Here is a 22,781-nt window from a genome sequence, read left to right as displayed (position 1 = left end):
AAGATAACTCAATAAATAAAGACTAATCTATTGGAGTCAATGAAATTAAATAATAAATACATAGATGTGTCATATTAATTACAAATCTACCTTCATACGCTTTCTTACTTGTTTATAATTCTTAATTTTAGTATTAATCGAAATCTTTGCTACAGTCTTTGTCCTTCGGATGACTAGACTAAAAAAGGGTAGAAAATGTTAAGTTTCAAAGGGTTTAAGTATTTAGTTGGGAAAACAGGGAGTGGTTGGAGATGGAATAGCAATTCAAGAAAAATACAAGGGTCCCCTATAAAAGGTTATCTAAGTTATACATTTGACGTAATAATCAACTTAATCTATATTCAAGTTATAATCTCAGGACTATAATTACGAAATATCCTAATTATAGTTCAAACGACTTTGATATTGTTTTAAATAAGAAAAAATCAAAATTAATATTAACTTTTGCATCTAATAATCAAAGTCATTTGGCACCATTAAGGCTCAAACATTATTGTCAGTGTGAGTAAAAAATAATATTTAACTAATTAAATCTTTTGATTTAACATTTGGAACACAATCATATTAAAGTATGTGACATCTCAATATTTGAAAAATTTTAAATTATTAAAAACAACACTGGCCACTTATTAATTAGAGATGACTTTTGAATGAACCTTTTTTTCTTCCTCTAATTAGAACATATTTTATTATATAATAATTGTCTAAATTATTGGCAAGCGTATCAAACTTGCTATACAATTAATATATTAAATCTTGAGAATTAATTTAATTAATTAATTGACTAAAATTATCAGAGTATTAATATATAACTCAATAAAATCGTAGACCGTATAATATTATTGGTAATAAAAATAGATATACCCAACCTTTTAATTAATTTTAACATGCATAAGATTAATTTATATACCACATTACAATTTGATCAAAACTTGAATATAAACACCAATCAAGATTGTGGTAGAGTGATAACTATTTCTTCATCCTTAATCAAGAGGTCTCGGGTTTGAGTCGCCTTTGTTAGGGAGCGTTTTACCCCCAAATCTCAATGTGGGACTTCCTGGCATGAATCCGAATTCAGTCAAGTTCTAATGTGGGTGACAGAAGAAAAAAAATTGAACATAAAGTGAAATGTCAACTCTTCGGGATTAATTTGCAAAATTAATGACCACCTCCATCCCCACCCCACCCCAACACCCTTTGAGCTCTTAATTTCTATATAAATTAACTATCATAGGGAATTATTTACCAATACTGATTTATTCTCAATGGCAATATTTCATATATGCTCAAACAATATGTTTATCTTTACATTATGGATTTTCTCTATGCTTTCAATTACTGCCAATTCTCATCCAAATGTAAGTATAGTTTTCTCTATTATATAAGTTTTCCATAATATAGTTGTAGATAGCTTAGTCTTATATGATCGAATGTTTTATTTGTTATCGACGATATTACACTAAGTACTTTGAATAAACCTGAATAAATATAAAATACATTAACTCTTATTATACCTTTTCTCACGATATTACTAGTCTCCTTTTCTTATGGACACTTATTTGTAATTATCTTCTAATTAAATAAACAGTTTGTTGCAAGTGAAATTAGAATTCATAAATTTTAAATATTGAATTTACCACTATGGATATATAGTAGTTACCTATAGTTATCAACAATATTAAAATCTGACACTGAAAAAAAACTTATAGTATTGTTGGTATAATAATTTTCACATGTTATAACAAATAACTTGCCTTATTTATTTTATTTTCATATTTAGTGGCATAACAAGAAGCATCACACATTAGGAAATTGGATAAACCATGGTGGTGATTTGTACAATCAAAGATATGCCTATGGAGAAAATAAAATTAGTCCTAAGAGTGCTTCAAAGCTGAGGTTAAAATGGGAATTTAAAGCTGGAAAAGATATAACAGCGACTCCAACAATATTTGATGGATTATTATATTTTCCGAGTTGGAATGGTAATATATACGCAGTTCGAGCTGAAGATGGAGTTGTTGTTTGGAAAAAAAGTTTGCATGAATTGACTGGAAATAGTGGGAGTTTTAATGCATCTTTATTGCCTAATGTGACAAGTATAGTAGCTCGAGCAACACCAAGGGTGTGTTTGGTATGAAGGAAAACATTTTCCGGAAAATGTTTTCCAATTTTCTCATGTTTGGTTGGGCTAAATGTTTTGGAAAATGTTTTCCAAATCAACTCATTTTCCTCCAATTTAAGGAAAATGACTTCCCTTCTAAACTTAAGGAAAACATTTTCCAAAACTCTCTTCCAACTTCAAATTACAATTATTTTTTGTTTAAAAATCAATTTATTCCTCAAACCACCCCCTAACCAACCCCTCCCCCCCAAAAAAATAAAATAAAATTTAAAGCTTGTTTTTAAATTCAATTTTTTTACCCTACCCTCACCCCTACCCCCACCCCCTCCCAAAAAAATATTTAAAAATTGTTTTTAAAAGATATTTCTAATTTCAATTTTTTATTTTTTACCCCCACCACTACCCTCGCCCCCCCCCCTAACCCATCAACCCCCAACCCCCTTCAAAAAGAAAAAAAATTAACTTTTTTAAAAAAAAATATTTTCAACTTCAAATTTTTATTTTTTCATCCCGATCCGCGATCACCCACCCCCTCTCCGGTCACCCCCCACCCCCAAAAAAAAATTGAGTTTGTTTTAAAAAAATATTTACAAATTCAAATTTTCATTTTTTCACCCTACCCTCGACCCCACCCCCACCAGCCCCCCCCCCCCCCCCCCCACAAAAATTTAAGTTTGTTTTTAAAAAATATTTTTAATTTCAAATTTTCATTTTTTAACCCCTAGAACCCCCACCCACCCACCCCTACCAGCCTCCCACCCCCCCTCCCCAAAAAAATAAAAATAAATTTCAAGTTTGTTTTTAAAAAATATTTTCAATTTCAAAATTTCATTTTTTCACCCCTACCCTCGACCCCCACCCACCCACCCCCTACCAGCCCCCCAACCCCCCTCCCCAAAAAAAATAAAAAATTTCAAGTTTGTTTTTAAAAAATATTTTCAATTTCAAAATTTCAGTTTTTCACCCCTACCCTCGACCCCCACTCACCCACCCCCTACCAGCCCTCCCCCCCACCCCCAAAAAAAATTTTAAGTTTGTTTTTCAAAAATATTTTCAACTTCAAAATTTCAATTTTTCACCCCTACCCTCGACCATCCCCCCCTTCACCCACCCCTTACCACCCCCACCCCCCAAAAAAAATTTAAGTTTGTTTTTAAAAACTATTTTCAATTTCAAAAATTATTTTCTATTCTAGTAAAAATAAAAGATATTTCCCAAAAATATTTTTCATTCATAAATCAAACACTAAAAATCTTTTCCGGAAAATATTTTCTACTCACCAACCAAACATGAGAAAATAAGTCAAAAATCAACTTGTTTTCCTGGAAAACATTTTCCATGGAAAACATTTTCCTTCATACCAAACACACCCCAAGTGTTGTGTTTGATAGGGATTTGTTGATTGTTGGTGTTTATGGACCAAGTTTGGTACTTGGATTGAAAAGAAGTAATGGAAATCTTGTTTGGAGTACAAAATTGGATCATCATCCTACTAGCGTTGTTACTATGTCTGGGACTTACTACAAGGGGTAAGTTTACTATACCCCCTAACCTTTTTTTTCAGTCTGATGAAGGTATGTGACTTGGGGTTCAAGTTATTAAAAATTGTTTAACTTTGGGATTCGTCTTCTTATCAAGAAAATAATCTTTTAGGTGTTGATATCGAAAATTAGAATAAAAGATTTAGTAAATAGTAAACTTTATCCAGTCTTCCTTATGAGTATTGTTTTTGTTACGCACATACCATCTTGTTTTACATACTATTTTGTTCTTCATTTTATTGTAATTACTTGTTGTAATTTCTTTCGCTTGGGTTACCATACTGTTGTTGCTACTTAAGCACAGCTTATCGGAAAAGTTTCTCTACCTCTGAACTTGCTTACATACCATCCTCTCAAACATTATTTGTGAAATTACATTGTTATTCTATTTTTGTTGTTGTTATATATTATATTATATAGTTTTTATAATACAATAAAATCCATGCAAATTTGCATTTTTGCAGAGCTTTTTACATCGGAACTTCATCGCTAGAAGAAGGAGCTGAAATCGATAAATGTTGCTACTTCCGCGGTAGCTTCCTCAAGTTAGATATCGATACAGGCAAAATTATATGGAAGACTTTTATGCTGCCGGGAGAACGGCGGAAAAATCGGCGGTTATTCTGGCGCCGCCGTATGGGGAAGCAGTCCATCCATCGATTCCCAGCGAAATCACGTCTACATCGCTACCGGAAACCTCTACTCTGTCCCCAAACGCATCGCGGATTGCCAAAAGGAGCAGAATCAACATAACCATACAAATCCGACCCAACCTGATAAATGCATCGAGCCGGAGAATCACTCCGACTCGATTTTGGCATTGGATCTGGATTCAGGTGAGATTGAATGGTATAAACAGCTTGGAGGATATGATGTGTGGTTTGTTGCGTGTATGAATTCGACGAACCCTAATTGCCCGATTGGCCCGAGCCCAGATTATGATTTTGGAGAAGCTCCGATGATGCTTAGCGTGGTTGTTAATGGAAGGAAGAAGGTTGACATTGTAGCAGCTGTGCAAAAGAGTGGAATTGCTTGGGCATTGAAGCGTGACAGTGGCAAACTCTTCTGGACTACGGTAAGTGAAGAACAATTTTGCGTGTACTTTGACTATTTTTCATATAGTTGCAAAATATCTAGTTGATAACTATAACAAATGTTTTTTAATCAATTTTGTTCACACCTCAACTATTCCACGCAATACCTTTTATACCATCAATTTATTTAATGTGTTTGTGGTCGGGAACCTAAATAGATAGATAGGGAGGTTAGAAGATTAGTAATTATCGTTGTCTAGTTTACTTATCAGTATATGTTTGTTTTTTTGCTTCAATTATCGTATTATTTGTTGTTATTGCTTTTTTTTCTTCTTCATTGATTTCAACCGGCTTCTTCGCTGTTGTATTTGCTTTATGAACTTTATCCTCCCCAAACCACTTGTGGAATTATAATAGATATGTTGTGTTAGTCATTAGACTCAAGAAATCGCTAAGAGAATGGTAGATAACATAATTGCTAGAAAGAATTGTGTTGCAGAGAATTTTGAGTAATTTTTGCTGGAATAATTTACCAAATGTCTCTCTATTTAATACTACTCATCTAGGAGCTAAAGTATAAATAATAATTTTTACATATGTCTTTACATATTTACATTTAGGTTCCTTCTCTAGAACTCTCTACAGGTCTCTAGAACTCTCGACATGTCCCTAGAGTATTCTAGAAACTTTATATGCAGTTCTATAATATTCCATGAGAAATCTCCATATTTATCTGGAATCATCCACAAGGACTAGTCTTTTTCGTAAGCCCTCCACATCAGCAATTTTGTGTCATGTGACACTCACATGATCCTTGTGTGGCGTGATGATGTGATAGGTCATCACACTTTTAAGGGGATTATCTACTATATTTTGATTTGTAAAAATAGGACACTAAAGGAAATGGGGTTGATGTGTGCAGGAGGCTGGTCCTGGAGGTATAGGAGGAGGAGGTATATGGGGAGCAGCCACTGACACAAAGAGGGTATACACTGGCATTGCCAACACCGGTAACTTAAACTACACATTGTATCCATCAACGAAGATTACAACAGGTGGAGCCTGGGTGGCAATGGATGCTCAAACCGGCGAAATCTTATGGACAACTGCAGTTCCAAACAATGGTAGATCAAATCATGTTACTGTTGCCAATGGAGTTTTATTAGCTGGTTCACAAAATCCAAGAGGCCCCATCTATGTTATTAACGCGAAAACTGGAAAGATATTGTGGTCAAACGAGACTGGTGCAACTGTGTATGGGGGTATGTCAGTGAGCAATGGCTGCTTTTATGTTGGCAATGGTTATAGATCTGGTATTGGAGTCTTTAATCCCAATAACACTGGTGGAACTTCACTCTTTGCCTATTGTGTATATTGAAATGCCAAGTGATGTTTCACTTATAGCTTTGGCAAATCATATGTGATGAAGATAGTAAATAAAGAAGTATATGGTTGTGGTATCCGAGTCAATTTGCGACTTATTCCATCAAATATCTACTACCTCCCATCAATACAATTATCAAATCGAAAATCTTAAAGATAGTGCTCAAATGAATGAAACACTACTTTGGCTCTAACAATCAAAATTCATTTGGCACCAATAAGGCTCAAACATTATTGTCAATATATGAGTAGAAAATAATATCAACGTAACTAATCAAATCTCTTAATGAAACATTTGTAAAACACAATCAAATTAAAGTATGTGACATCACAATATTTGAAAATTTCATATTATTAAAAAGTGTATACTTTTATTTAATTAATCATATATCTGCGACTGACTTTTGAATGAACCTTTTTTCTTCCTCTAATTATAACATATATATAATTATAACATATATATATTTGTCTAAATTATTGGCAAGCGTGTCAAACTTGGTAGATAATTAGTATATTAAATCTTGAGAATTAATTTTATATTAATTGAATAAAATTATTAGAGTATTAATATATATAACTAAATAAAATAGTAGACCATATAATATTATTGGTAAAAGTAGATATATACACGCAACCTTTTAATTAATTTTAACATGCATATGATTAATTTGTACACGACTTACAAGTTAAATGAAAAGTCAACTCTTTTGGATTTAATTTAAAAAATAACCCCCCACCCCCCCCCCCCCCCGCAATTGAGCTCTTATATTTTTCTATATATACAAATATAAATTTAAGGGAACCAATACTCATTTATTTTTCCCATGGCAATATTCCATCAATGTTCCAACAATATGTTTCTATTTATATTATGGATTTTCTCCATGCTTTCAATTAGTGCCAATTCTCATCCAAATGTAAGTATATCTTTTCTCTATACATCATTTAACCCTAATAGTGTCGGTATACTTTCAACATATCGTAACAAATAACTTGTCTTATTTTATTTTCATATATAGTGGCATAACAAGAAGCATCACACATTAGGAAATTGGATAAACCATGGTGGTGATTTGTACAATCAAAGATATGCTTATGGAGAAAAGAAAATTAGCCCTATGAGTGCTTCAAAGTTGAGGTTAAAATGGGAATTTAAAGCTGGAAAAGATATAACGGCGACTCCAGCAATATTTGATGGAATATTATATTTTCCTAGTTGGAATGGCAATATATACGCAATTAGAGGTGAAGATGGAGTTGTCGTTTGGAAAAAAAGTTTGAAAGAGTTGACTGGAATTAATGGGAGTTTTAATTCATCTTCATTGCCTAATGTGACAAGTATAGTGGCTAGAGCAACACCAAGTGTTGTGTTTGATAAGGATTTGTTGATTGTTGGTGTTTATGGACCAAGTTTGGTACTTGGATTGAAAAGAAGTAATGGAAATCTTGTTTGGAGTACAAAATTGGATCATCATCCTGCTAGTGTTGTTACTATGTCTGGGACTTACTACAAGGGGTAAGTTTACTACACCCCCACCCAATACCCCTCTTTTTTTCATGATTTGATGAGACTAATAATCTGAAAAAATTAATTAAGTTATCTATAATAACATGTTAAATTTAAAATCGACTTTTAGAAGTAATTGTTATTTTAGTCAACGTCAAAGTTAGACATGTGCAATTCCTCAAATTTCTTACGCAAATATAAAATTTAACATATATATATATATGATAAGTATATAGTATATACGTAATGTCACGACCCAAATTGAGTCATGAGTGGCACCCACACTTAACCTCCTAAGTGGGCGGACCAAGGAATCTAAACCCCAACACATACCAATAATTCAACTGCGAATAACAACAATAACACAGAAGCTCCAAAACTTATTAAAGTAACCAATCAAATAAACCTCTAAAGTCTATTACATATTATCCCCAAAATCTAAAAGTCATCACATCAAGGACATCTAATCTCTAAATACTAAGTCTAAGAGTATCAAAGATAACGAAATAAATGAAATAGAGCAATTTGTGTCCGAAAACTATGGACATCAAGTCATGACTGAGAGAATCCAACACAAGCTCGAATGCATAGCTCACCCTTAAACCCGATATTCTGAGATTGGCTAGAGCTGAGGGCTAGTCAAATTTGCTGGTACACTCGCTGCACTCCATAAAAGGAAAACAAAGAAAAATACAAGTAGGGATCAGTACGGGGCAACATGTACTGAGTAGGTATCATCGGCCAACCCAAAATAGAAACTAATATACAATGAATAATAGTATAAACTCAACTATAGCACTGAGCAGGTGATAAGAAACAACAACATGAACAAGTGACAGTTAAAACAAGTACGTAATCAATCACAATATCAAGCACACACACGAGGACTCATGCCTCCACATCACACTCATTTGGGAAATGCGTTAGCTAAGATTGAGTACATTAAGTCAATTCAATATCTTTTTCCTTTAATGTTACCGTGTCGGAACGTGACACTCCGATCCAATTATACCGTGTCGGAACGTGACACTCCGATCCAAAAATACCGTGTCGGAACGTGACACTCCGATCCAAAAATACCGTGTCGGAACGTGACACTCCGATCCAATAATATTATTAATTTATCATTTATTATCACCACTTTTCAATTCATTAATAATATTACATCATGCCTTCTTTATTCAAGGCATCACTTCGATAGAGAAGTTTTCAGATTATAATCTCACGGTCTCAGGATTTTAGACCAATCACAAACCACACAACCAAGCTACACAATCACACAATCAAGTACATAGAGAACTTCACAGTATCATTCAATGCATGTCAATTGCTATTAAGAGTTTATCTATCAAATAGAATAAACCATAACCTACCTCCACCGAAGAACTGAAGTCAAGCAAGTTACTTCTCCAACACTTTTCCTGTCCTCAATGTCTCCGAACCTTTCCCATCTATCAAGTATATATTCATAATTTGTAAGTTAACGAGTCTACAAACACTCATATTAATATGTTTAGTCTAGACCCAAAAACTCACCTAATATTTAATTACCTATCTCAATATGTTAAACTTAAATCCTAACAAGATACTAAAATTACGTGCAGTCTCCAGGCCTTTACTTTCGTGTAACTCTATTCAATCTATATAATATAAATATATAAATGTAATAAACTTAGTTACTGTAAAGCATTAATTAGTCATTAAGAGGTCATACAATAATTCCCAACTTAACCCACGTGAATGCCTAACAAGTTTTCAACCCAATTCTTTAATAAAATTACAATAACCAAAACACAGCCAGACCTATATTATCTAATAACTGAACAATCCGTGTAATCTCTATTCTTCTCAAATCAACAAATACTAACAATTTCCTACACCTTATATTATTTTATAATCATTAGGTTTCAACTCTTGGCCAATAACTATGCCCTAAATGTCCATTACCATTTGTTAACAATAAATTAAGAGGAATCCTATTCGGCCCCCATATCTGCAACAACTGGTACTTAAATTCGTCCTGAACCGTCGTATAACAACAATAAAATTAATATGAACAAGATTTGGGATATTTGGACGAAAACTCTTACCCGTAGGACTTGCAGCCGCCACTTCCAATTTTTCTTTTTCTAAATCTGAGTATTATTATCCTAATTATTATATGACTAATTATAAAAGTGGTAAAAATGACCCACTGTTAATTTAAATGTTATCTCCTTTCACCACCAACTAAAATAATTATTAAAACTACCCCACTAAATTCATAATTGTAGTTACAAATAGTCCAAAATACTCATTTAGAATCTATCGGAAATTATTTTGATGAAATAAGAAGCTCTAGTACTCAAATTGACCAAACGGGTCGTTACACGTAAAGTCAAATTAGGCATCATGTCACAACTTACATTTCAAACTATAATAATCTTTCGATATTAATTAGATTATGTGTTGTTGTTACTATTCTTTTTCTCTGTTATATATCACGTGTGACTGATCTGCTATATTTTTCTTTTCATTTTTTATTTTAGTCTACTTAAATGGAGCTACGATATCTATCAGAAACTATATCTTTGCGTTAAAAGTTAGACATAAGATTATGTATATATCATTATCCTCAAATTGCACTTTGTGAAATTACAATGGTATTGTGTTTTTATAGTTCAATAAAATCCATGCAAATTTCCATTTTTGCAGAGCTTTTTACGTCGGTACTTCATCGCTAGAAGAAGGAGCTGAAATCGATAAATGTTGTTACTTTCGCGGTAGCTTCCTCAAGTTAGATGTCGAAACCGGAAAAATTCTATGGAAAACCTTCATGTTGCCTGAAAATGGCGGGAAAATCGGCGGTTATTCCGGCGCTGCCGTATGGGGAAGTAGCCCATCCATCGATTCCCGGCGAAATCATGTCTATATCGCTACCGGAAACCTCTACTCTGTTCCCAAACGCATTGAGGATTGCCAAAAGGAGCAAAATCAACAGAACCATACAGATCCGACCCAACCTGATAAGTGCATCGAGCCAGAGAACCATTCCGACTCGATTATGGCATTGGATCTGGATTCCGGTGAGATCGAATGGTATAAACAGCTTGGAGGATATGATGTGTGGTTTGTTGCGTGTGCGAATTTGACGAACCCTAATTGCCCGATTGGCCCAAACCCGGATTATGATTTTGGGGAAGCTCCGATGATGCTTAGCGTGGTTGTTAATGGAAGGAAGAAGGTAGACATTGTAGCAGCTGTGCAGAAGAGTGGAATTGCTTGGGCATTGAAGCGTGACAATGGCAAACTCTTCTGGACTACGGTAAGTGAAGAACAATTTTTATCTATCAACTTGCGTGTACTACGACTATTTCATTATAAGCATAGTTGTGTGATATCTAGTTGATAACTATAACAAATGTTTCTTCTTAATCAATTCGTTCACACTATTTCATGTGATATCTTCTATACCATTATTCCACCCTCATAGCATATTCAAGTGTCTAGGTGATAATCATAACAACAATTTCATTCAGTGACGGTGGCTAACAGAATCTAAATAGAAGTCGAGAATTAGGGTAGAAGGTTAGTAGTTGTCAAACTTGGTCTAATTTACTTGTGAGTATTGTAATATTTGTGGTTTTTGCTTGTTCTCTTCTTGATTATTTTCAACACAGCTTCTTCATTACTATATTTGCTTTATGAACTTGATTTCCAACATGCCTACACAAGCCGAAGGTCGATCAGAAACAATCTCTCTACCTTCACAACACATGGGTCAGACTGCAATAGAGATGATGTTGTGTTGTCCATAATAAACTTGCACACATCTAGACTATTTCACCTTATACTTGCTATCTTTGACCAACATAAGTATCGAGTAACTTTGTCACTAAGGGGTCGTTTGGTAGAGTGTATAAGAATAATGCTGAATATGATGTATTAGTAATGCATGCATTAGTAATGCTTGCATTAGTTATGCTTGCATTATTTCTTATACATTGTTTGGTTTGATGTATTGGAAATAGCAAGCCTTGTATAAAGACTATTAAAAAAATATTTGTTTACAAAAATACCCCCACATTCTTTTACAAAAATAATAATAATAATTATTATTATTATTATAATTATTATAATTATATTAATAATAATAATAATTATTATTATTATTATTATTATTATAATAATAATTATAATAATAATAATAATTATTATAATAATAATAATAATTAATTAATTATTATTATTATTAATAGAGGGTAGCTTTGTCATTAGTTAATCTAATGCATGTATTAAAACCATTGCATTGCTAATACCTAGAAATCCATGGTATTAGCAATACACACTTTAATACACAATAGAGTGTATAACTAATGCAAGCATTAGTTGTACATAGGTTGGAAAAGAGTACCAAACAAGGTACTAGTAATACACAGTGCTAATGCATGCGTTATTTTTCCTAATACACTCTACCAAACGACCCCTAAGTCTCATACAAATGAAACGAAGTCACCTAATATTTTGTGTTATCATTGAGCTTTGAACTTTAGTTTAGCCCTCGTGGTTCTCTTCCAAGTTCATTAACTACTAGATTACATCCTTGGGTGCGATAACTGTGCTACATTTAAGGGGGTTATCTACTATATTTTGGTTTTTGAATATAGGACAATGTAACACTGAAGAAAATGGGGTTGATGTGTGCAGGAGGCTGGTCCTGGAGGTATAGGAGGAGGAGGTATATGGGGTGCAGCCACAGACACAAAGAGGGTATACACCGGCATTGCCAACACCGGTAACTTAAACTACACATTGTATCCATCGACAAACATTACAACAGGTGCAGCCTGGGTGGCAATGGATGCTCAAACCGGCAAAATCCTATGGACAACTGCAGTTCCAAACAATGGTAGATCAAACCCTGTAACTGTTGCCAATGGAGTTCTGTTAGCTGGTTCACAAAATCCAAGAGGGCCCATCTACGCCATTAATGCGAAAACTGGGAAGATATTATGGTCGAACGAGACTGGTGCAACTGTGTTTGGGGGTATGTCAGTTAGCAATGGCTGCTTTTATGTTGGCCATGGTTACAGATCTGGTATAGGAGCCTTTAATCCCAACAACACTGGTGGAACTTCACTCTTTGCCTACTGTGTATATTGAAATGCCAAATGATGTCCAACTTATAACTTTGGCAAATAATATGATGAAGATAGTAAATAAAGTACATGTTTGTGTGGCTAATTGTGGTTATCCGAGTCAGTTTGCTTTATGCTCACCTCGACTTATTTCGTCAAATACTTGCTACCTCTCATCAACACAAGTATCAAACCGAATATCTTAAAGATAGTGAAAATAACTTAAAATGAACTCAAATGAGAGATGAAACATACTTTGGCTCTAACAATCAAAATTCATTTGGCATCATTAAGACTCAACATTACTGTCAATATGAGTAAAAAGTAATGAGTTCTTTCAAATTAATATCTTAAAGCTTAAATCTTAGACATTGCAAACAAAAAAAAAACACAATTCTCCATTGCCTAGCAACTCTGAAAAGCATAAATCCTTCTTCACAGATCTTGCACGCTCAAACCTACAAGTAGTAATGCAATGCAACAGTTAAGTTCAATTAAAAAAAATGTTCCGCTACATAGCTTGAGTGTGTTAAATCAAGGCGGAGAGCTTAGAATTAATTAAGACACGGACATATAAACATTACAGAGAATATCACCATAATTGGCAAAAAGTAGCAGTCTAAGAGTGCAAACCTGGAGGAAGTGATTGCTTCAACTTGTCAGCCTTCTCAAAGTCGGACACACAGAGTGTGTAGAGGTATTTGGAGCAGCGAACCTTGAACTTGACCATATCCTTGTTCTTCTTGATCTTGACAGTTCGGGCATCCTTCCTTCTGGCTGTCAGAAGGAAATCCTTGATCTCGTGGATTTGCTTAGGCTACAAATAAATACAATGTAAACACTCAATACGGCAAATTGAATAATAATGAACAAAAACAGATCACAAAGAAGTCATTAACAGGCCCAAATACAGTATCAACTAATCAAATCTCCTGATGGAACATTTGTCGAACACAATCAAACTTAAGCATTTAAATGAAAATTAACAGAAAACAAGAAATCGCATCAATCAGATAATTACACCCAGAGGATGGAACAAAACGACAAGAGAAAGATTTCCATCCCCAAAAATGAAGATGTTACACATATACACATCACAAAGGAGCTCAATAAGTGGGCAAGATAATACTAAAGTAATAACTAAAGAAAACTCGCCACTACGGTAAAATTGAGTAACAGAATGAAATTGGGATAGAGCAGAACAGATAAAGAGGTCAAATCCAACTAGTTTGATGGATTTATACCATCTAAACTACCCAGACAAATGAAAGAAACACAAACTACTAACAATATGTAATGCATCCATATCATTAACTTGTTTCCCAAGTGCAGCCAACAGAGTGCTTCTCCTCGATACATCATATGAATAACAATCTAAACGAGATTCTTGATTTCAGATATCAAACTTAAAATAAAATGGACAAATTTTCTTGCTCCAAACAAGATCTAACGTTTCTCCTATAAAATCAAAAATAGTAACACATCCCACAAAAGTCTTCTGTATCTCAATCAACACTTACCTCTCGACCCCAAATCAATTCAAATTATGCTGGTCTAAAAGTGTTCAATTTATTTCCTTGTATCTTCGAAATAACAAACTAACACCATTGATTGCAAAACTAAAACTTCCAATAAAATGGTCAGACTTGTTCAAGATAAAGACTCATTACAAGTCGGAATCGTTAAACAAAGATGACATAATACAGAATAACAATCATTGTATTGAGTTCGAAACTTCAAATTATTGATTCCTAAACTGAATCTTCTACTAAAATAGCCAAACATGCTCCAAAATAACTCAAATACTTACACTACTAGTTTGACATTATAGCACTTCCTTCCAAAAGACTATTTTTACCTCAATAAACATGTCTAAATTTTTACCTTTTCAACAAAAAAAAAACACCCAAACTGAAGGAACCCACAAAACAAAGATTAATACAGATCTAACCCTCATGGTTTGTAGTTTGAAACTTCAAAATTCAAGTCAATATTATAAACCAAAACTAGAATTTCCAATAAGATAACCAAATTTGTCCCAAAATACAATCTTGGAGCAACCCCACCAAAGCTAATAGGATGAAACTCTACTATTCACACTAATTCCTCCAAAAACCTCGATTTTTATCTCAAAAAAACATCAACTTTACACCTAAATTTTTTACCTTTACATATAAATGGAACAAGAAAAACCACAAATAGAAGAAACCCACCAAATAAAGATTCATTACAAGCCAAAATCATTAAAAACAAAGATAACATAACACAGATCTAATTAACTATCATAGTATTTAACTCAAAACATCAAATTCAAGTAAAAATATTGTAAAACAAAGAAAATAATACAAAGAATTGATATATCTGAGATCAAAATGAGAAGATTAAGAAGAAAATGTACCATTTTTGGTAGGGAAAAGTTGTGCTAAGGAGAAGAAGACGGCGAGCTCAAAGAGATGGAGAAAAGAAGAAGTGAAGAGAAAGATGTATAAATATATGCTTTTGCTAAAACCCTAATCACTTAAAAAAATTATTATTCTTTTTTCTAATAAAATGGATAAATTAATATTAGTATTAAAGATTATTTCAACTTCAAACTTAAAATATCTATTTTTTAGTTTATTATTTCAATTTCAAACTCGAAATACGGATTTGATTAGTATTTTCCTAAAAAACTTCAATTTTTTTCTTAGTGAAATTCACATATAAGCATAAATTGACTTTCGAATATTTTTTTTAAACTTCAATTTCAAATATTATTTTATTTTTCTTTTAAAAAAACGTGTCTAGTAATTGCTTTGGGCCATGTTTAATCGGAATTGACGTTGAGAAGTCCCACTTTAGAAGACAAAATGCTTTTGATCAAAGGTAAATTCGTATTCAAAGCTCGAATTCGAACTCAAATCTGAACCATTTGATTTAGGAGGAAGGAGTACTTATTATTCTATCACAATCTTGGTATTTTTGTTTTTCTAATTCAACTTATAGTAAATATAATCCAAACACCTATAAATATGTTTTTTCGAGTCTAATTAAAGCGAAATCGAACGAATTTTTGTATATGCGTTAAAAAGATCCCCTATATAAGTTCAAAAATAATAGAATTCAAACATAATATATTAGATTATGATAGAATTCCGAACTCAAACTACAATAAATTGTTTGGTTGGCAATCTGTTCTTTCACCTTATTTGTGAAGGTTCGATGACGCCTTGTAATGCATACATATTTGGTTAAGGGTATTAACCCCACCACATTTCGCATGTTATTGCAAAACAACAAGAGAAGGACAATAACTATGTCAAATATTCTGAGTAAGTTGAACTCGACTATATGAATCATAATTATCCATATATCTCCATTTAAACCCGTCTCACGTTGAAGTTCTCTATATTTTCTATTGACATATAAGTCTCTAACAAACATTTCTGCTGCTGCAACATCAATTCCTTTCCTTACTCTTCAATTCTTTCAACATATTACAGAGGGTAGTTTCACCAAAAGAATACAGATGATCATACTTCCTGTACAACAATCTCGCTTCTTGCGCATTCTCTTTAACAAACAAACATATACTAAGAGTTCCGAATGATGTAGCAGTTGACGGATATGCTATTGGAATATCTCCGACCTGATTACTGTGTGTCGAAGGCAACTGCATATTGTCTTGAAGTAATAGAAATGATATCTGTATAGTTGTTGTTAGTTGCCTTCGATTTGAAGCAACAATCTTGGACTAAGATTTACACTTACTACTGATGGAGATCGCGTTATGAATATTCACGTGAAGTAGGGAAGCTCAGTCCGTCTTTTATATGGGACACCGCGGTGGGGCATAACCATTTTAACATATTCGGACCTAATACCTGTTAAATATCAATAGGTCAACACAGAATGCAACTTCATTACAATTTATGTAAGAGAGAGCGAGAGAGGGAAGAAGAGAGACGGTACCAGACTGATATTTTTATAAGCACCAACATCATAAGGGTGATGATAATTCGTCCCAGATTTACTTGCCAGCCATGCTGATCGTTTTGCCTCGTAGTACTGTTAAAGAATCTTTGCTTAGCAATTACATCAATAGGGAAATCCATGAGGTGAATCTAGTGTATTCGACAGTGTGATTACCTCTATAGTTGTCATATTACGCATTGTAAGGTAGATATGCCAGCCCAGGAGAGTTCCAAGTGTCAAGCTTAAGCCAATAAGCACAACACCAGTTGCAATCTGTTTAAGATTGATACATTAGATTTCTGCAACCACCTGGAATTCACTCTACCACACTATACGGGAAAGCCAGAGTAAAAGCTTAAATGATTTGGTTAAGCTCATTTCAAGGCATTATTTTGAACTCACCCCGTTGGAAAAAGTAATAACTAATATCAAGTAGAGGAAGACCAGAAGGAGGAAATATGATGTCCACTTGAAAATAAAATAACTTATTGGAAATATTTTTCTGTGCTGCTCAGACCCTCCATCCGTATCAGATTCTCCAAAAATACATAGCTGTTGGAGGATCCGATACACACCCGAAATAACTTTTGAAGAGTGTAAGGACCATAGATATTTTTAGGTCAGGATATTGCTGATGGTGGACCTAGCACCTAGCATAACAAATCTGTTAATGGTCAAGAATCACAGTATATGCGACTAATGGAGGGGTCATATGCTCCCTAATCTCTAGAAGGCGAAACGCTGAACTTCAATCAATACAACCAAATACTAGAAATATCTTCTTGAAGAAACTATTAGGAAAACAGTTCCCATCATACCAAACACACACTAAAGAACAATCAATAAGCTTTAGATAAAACATCACCCAAAAAAAAAAAAAGGGGAAAGAAAAGGCCAAAACTCAATACAATAGACATCAAACGTGTTAAATTATATATAATATGACAACTGACTCACGTAAAATAGCTTGAGATGCATCACTCCATCGAAATTCCAATCCTTATGAATTGCATCGCTCACCAATATAACCTGAAAACGTCAAACATTATACTCACACAAATTGAGCACAAATAGCTAAAGCCATATAGACTAAATTAACCATACCGAGGAATAGATTATAGCAATAGTTGCATAGAAGATTAAAGCCACAAACGCCTTGTAGTTCCTATGACCAACACAATTGTTTATCCAGCCACAATGATGATCCTGTTGAAAAATTATGGTAAATTAACAGACATACGCATTGTTTAGCAAATAAAAAAGGAAACATTAAAAAAAATGAGAGACACCCACCATCCTCAAAATACACCTTCGGCAGATACGGCAATGATGAGTCCTGGGCGGCTTGTATTCCGAACACTTATCACATTTCTTCTTAAGCAAACCCTGAATGTCAGGTATTCAACAATTCCTTAGATGGTGAGTGTACAAACAATAATTAGGTACTATTATTTTGCAGACATTTCTTTTAAGTGTGTTCATAAGTTAGTAGAGTTATTGCTCCGGCGTAAAAGAACAACCAAAGAGTACTGTAAAGACGTGGTGGGAATGCAATGGATAATGCATTAAGTATGTTGAATTGCGTGACCACCTCATCTAAAAGTTTAAACTATTATGGAAATCACACTTTTATTTACTTAAATGTTCCTTTAACACGATCTCTCACTTGGAAGATTGAATATATTATTTTCCACTAGCCAAGCATATTGTAATTTTTTTTAAGCGACCAGGAGACTATATCATGTTGAATTATGTAACCATCTCATTTAAAAGTTGAAACTATTAGAAAGTGAACACTTCCTCTCTCCCATGTGTATAGAAAATAGTGCTACACTCACACTATTTGTGTTTGCTTGCACCAAGAAAACAGAAGATAGAAACATTAATTCAATATATGTAATGCTACATATTCTTCGAAGGAATTTCGATCTCTTCTCCAGCCACACAGAGCACGTTACACAAATAGGTGTTTCCAGCAATTTCTTTGCATTCAATTTCACCCTGCATCCTCTCTATCCTGCTAAGATCCCTAATGACTAACCTGGGGTTACCCAATTTACTCGTAAGAGGTTCCGAAAAAACACTCTTTCTGATATGCAAGATCACCAATACCATAAAATCAGTTTCTCTTATTACATGATCAAAGGGAAGAAAAAAAAAAACAGAAAACCATTTTCTCTATTAACCATCCTTGACCTTGCCACATTGTAGGAGTAGTAACCACCCAACAAATTGTTCAAAAGGTTTAAAATTACTGAAACTTCTGCTCCAACAAGCCAAAGCTTGGCTATGCAATGTAATCCTATTCGCTTGGTCTGGCTATTGGATATTTTCCATTTTTACTAGAGATGTAGCATCATATATGACAATGTGCCAACATATAGCTGTCTGTGGAGATAAAATGTTTCTTTTTCTCACTTTGCTTCCTCGATAACTCTAACCCCACAACCTTATTATCAGAGGTTCTAAGGTCCTACCACCCATCACAGAACCAAGATTTACACTAAGAGGATTCAAAATATAGTTTCTTACTTTCTCTCGATCGCTTCAATGCCTATATCTTGAGAGATAAGAGGAAAGCCCTCTCTCGAATTCAAAGATGTAACACAAATAATGACTCCCTTCACCGGAATGTCAGCAGGTTAGGCACACGAAGAAGCCAAGTGATTTCAACATCTACTATCTATACATACTAATAATTTTGACCTTGTATATACAGTGTATTGAACCTTCTTACACTAGACTACCAAATACTATCAATCATCATATATTGAAACAAAAATATGATGCAACATAAAGATATAGAACTTTAGATCATTTTGATGTAAAAAGACATCAGTAAAGCTGCAACAACGCTAATAGCACTAAATTATCCTTTTTTTAGCAAGGCCACTCTCTCAAGAATTTATAGGAAATAAAAGTAGTAAAAGACACAATTTTTATAACTATAAGACTTACAGATCTTTTGGATTCTTGATCTGAAGCTTCATGATCTTCAACATCAGGAAGATATGAAAAAGGAACCCCACCTGGGTCTTTGAGAACACAAACAAAGAAACTGAATACACAGAGAGAAGCCATGAAAGTGAAGAAAAAAGAGTGAAATTTGCCAGCTGAGCTTTGTAAGCTCAACAAATCATCCAAGAAAATGAAAATTGTGAAATAGTAAAGAAAACCCACAAAAATTAACACACATAGAATGTGAATTGACAGGAATTTCTTGAGTTCCATTGATGATTTTTGAGATGGAGAAGAGAAAAAGGGAAGCTTTTAATTGTATTTGGTGAAATTCTTCAAGTTCAGTTCATTCCAACAAATTGGGCTTAATTTTCCAATTAAGAGTCCAAGAAAATAATAATTTGATAACAGGCCTTGAGCCCAAATAGTGTCACCTTTCATTAAGCCCACCCCATAGGGATTGTTTCACGAGCCATAAGTTTATATTTTCGTATCATAACATCTCATAAGTTATATTCGAGCAGAACATGTCACACTAGGCATAAGTTTGATGGTTAAAGAGCAAAAATTAAAATAAGAAAGTAGGGGCAAGTACACGCATAGCCTATTTTGGAACCACAATCTAAGTCATATCATAGTGTATACATATAAAGAATGATCGGTTGAATATCATTTGTCATCGCCACTGATCAATATTGTATACATATATACCAAATTTTGAACACTAGCTATTATTATCCAACTCTTGATATTGTCACTGATCAACATAATAACACAAAAGAGTTAGAGAACAATATAACTTTCCAAAATGAACTAAGACTAGGGTTTTCATGATATATATTTCACTTTTTGTTAGTGTAATATACCACAAATACAATAAGTTACAATTGTAAATGAAATTACAAAAATGAATAAATAATCATTCAGGCTGAGGCGTAGATATCTTGTTATCTTTAAGAAGATTCAAGCTCATTGAGGCATAATCTACACCTATCTAGTAGTAATACTCTTGACTTGTCCCCTTCAGGATACAATAATGTCGTACAACTCAAGCGACTCTGTATTAGTTGACGAGTTTCAAAACTCCACAAAAAGAACACCTTCCTTCAATATATAATTACTCTCTTTTGTGTAATGAATTAGTAGAAGACTTGAAAATATTTTCCTTTGTCTCAACTCTCTCTTTTACCATACTAACCTGAATATAAACTTCTCAATCCTTTTTTACATTGTTTTTCTTGTACATTTCTTATTGTACTCAACTCAAAGAAAGATCATCACTTATAGAAAATTATTACAATTATCTAGGTTGGTGCTTATCATTATAAGTTCACAACAAAACCCTTAGGATATAAATGTAAAATTTTTTGTGGTCCACAAAACAGTAGCATGTGATCATCACATGTCCTTAATTAGTTTTGTACTACTCTATAACTATACATCAATTGGTAAATTATACCATTCTTTCCGTTTCAATTAATGTGAATCTCTATTTTAAAATTTGTTTCAAAAGAATAAACATGATTTACATGAGAAGAGTGGTGGTGAAACTAAAAAAAGTTGATTAACTGGATTTAATACGACCTACGGATACACTTAAACTTTTATGTTTGATAGAGAATAAGTGAACAAAGACATACCAAAAAAACTAAGAGATCCAACATAAATTGTAGATAAATAAAAATTAATCTAAATCTTATATATATAGTGTAATTTTAATTTTTGGCAAAGACGTGTTTGAATTATAGATCTTCTTACGTTCCGTGGCGGAACTAGCTCCGCCACTAGAGAATATGTGGCTATGTCTGTTTGTGAAAAGCTAACAAGTTTAATTTTATGTGCGATAATAATATTTACATAATCAGATCATTTATAAAATAATTATAAATAAACTATGGTATATATAGTTGTTCCCTTTTTGCCCAAACTTGAGGGACCTAAAAATATGTTTATTTGCAATACTAATATGAGACAATAATAAGGACCTGTTTGGATTGGCTTTTGGCTTATGACTTATAAGCCAAAAGCCATAAGTTAGGATTTCTAACTTTTGTCTTTTGGCTTATTTTTGTTATGTATGCTTTAAAATAAGTGCTTATAAACACTTTTTAACTTTATCCAAACACTTTAAAACTGCTTAAAAGCTATTTTGGCTTAAAAACACCTAAAATAAGTCAATCCAAACGGGCACTAATGCATGTACAGGCTTTTGCTTAAATTGAGGGACCTAAAAATATTGTATTGTCTCCCAAAATAATAATAATAATAATAATTAAAAAAAGTAAATGAAATATATTGTTTGTACCAACACTTCATAGTCTCAATTAATTTACTTTTCATGGGGTCACTTAATTTTACTTTTTTGGAAATGTTTCTTTTTAAAGAAAATGGAAAATGTTTTTTAAACTAAACGTCTGATGATATTTGATTGAATATGAAATGTTTTCGAAAAACCTTTTCAATTTTTTTATTTGTGTGGAAAACTTTATCCTTTTCAACCACTTATAATACAAGTGCCAACCACTCAAAAATAAGAAAAATCCAATAATGATAAATACTACAAGGTACCAAGTTGATCAACCTAGAACAAATTCTATTAAAAGATTGTACTATGTAAGGTGGAAGTATATAATAACCACATGTGATTGGACTTATTGCACATTTCGGGGTACAGATTATTAAATGGTGTTTATTATAAGAAGTAACAATCTATCAATGTCCTCATTGTAGTAGCTTATATTTGCCTTATTGGGGCACCCAAATGTGCGGTTTAACGGTTAATGAAATAAGTTGAGAGTTACGAGATTTCGAGTTTAAATATTGACTGATTTTTTCTCATGTGTTCAAATATTGATGGACAGAATCACTCAATGCTTTCTGATATTTATTTTTGATTCTTTAGCTAGTTGTGAATTGGGTGTACCTTTTTCATATTGTTCTTTTCCATTCAAAATACTTATGTCGGTAGGAGTTACATCGTAATAAGTACCTCAGAAAATTGATGGACAAAATCACTCAATACTTATATCGGTAGGAATTACGTCGTAATAAGTACCTGAGAAAATTAATGGAGATAGATGCACTTTCTAATATTTGTTTTTGGTTCTTTAATTAGTTATGTACGGGTTGAACCTTTTTCACATTGTTCTTTTCCTTTCA

At 33.2% G+C, this 22,781-nt stretch overlaps 3 protein-coding genes and 1 pseudogene across 3 annotated transcripts; 2 read left to right on the top strand and 2 right to left on the bottom strand.

The window, feature by feature from the left end:
- Positions 1-1,268: 1,268 nt before the first annotated feature.
- On the top strand, positions 1,269-6,131 carry LOC125819452 (uncharacterized; annotated as a pseudogene).
- A 761-nt stretch (positions 6,132-6,892) lies between these two features.
- LOC125819568 (uncharacterized) lies at positions 6,893-12,810 on the top strand. Its single transcript, XM_049499014.1, has 4 exons — positions 6,893-7,003; positions 7,106-7,602; positions 10,288-10,897; positions 12,280-12,810. The coding sequence occupies exons 1-4, from the start codon at positions 6,911-6,913 to the stop codon at positions 12,733-12,735; spliced, it is 1,656 nt and encodes a 551-aa protein (XP_049354971.1). The 5' UTR covers positions 6,893-6,910; the 3' UTR covers positions 12,736-12,810.
- A 155-nt stretch (positions 12,811-12,965) lies between these two features.
- LOC125819518 (60S ribosomal protein L38) lies at positions 12,966-15,211 on the bottom strand. The gene is made up of 3 exons (XM_049498956.1): positions 15,109-15,211; positions 13,344-13,527; positions 12,966-13,168 (listed from the first exon to the last, which is right to left on the bottom strand). Exons 1-3 carry the CDS (start codon positions 15,109-15,111, stop codon positions 13,146-13,148), a joined length of 210 nt encoding a protein of 69 aa, XP_049354913.1. The 5' UTR covers positions 15,112-15,211; the 3' UTR covers positions 12,966-13,145.
- Positions 15,212-16,006: 795 nt separating this feature from the next.
- LOC125819553 (probable protein S-acyltransferase 15) lies at positions 16,007-19,959 on the bottom strand. The gene is made up of 7 exons (XM_049498998.1): positions 19,623-19,959; positions 17,958-18,050; positions 17,769-17,870; positions 17,622-17,693; positions 16,839-16,937; positions 16,662-16,757; positions 16,007-16,573 (listed from the first exon to the last, which is right to left on the bottom strand). Exons 1-7 carry the CDS (start codon positions 19,893-19,895, stop codon positions 16,478-16,480), a joined length of 831 nt encoding a protein of 276 aa, XP_049354955.1. The 5' UTR covers positions 19,896-19,959; the 3' UTR covers positions 16,007-16,477.
- Between the last annotated feature and the right edge of the window lie 2,822 nt (positions 19,960-22,781).

The sequence above is a fragment of the Solanum verrucosum genome, unplaced genomic scaffold (genome assembly GCF_900185275.1).
Source record: "Solanum verrucosum unplaced genomic scaffold, falcon-dt-bn FXZP01000255.1, whole genome shotgun sequence".
NCBI lineage: Eukaryota > Viridiplantae > Streptophyta > Magnoliopsida > Solanales > Solanaceae > Solanum > Solanum verrucosum.
Note: the sequence above shows the minus strand (reverse complement) of the source record. Positions and strands in the feature narration are given on the sequence as shown.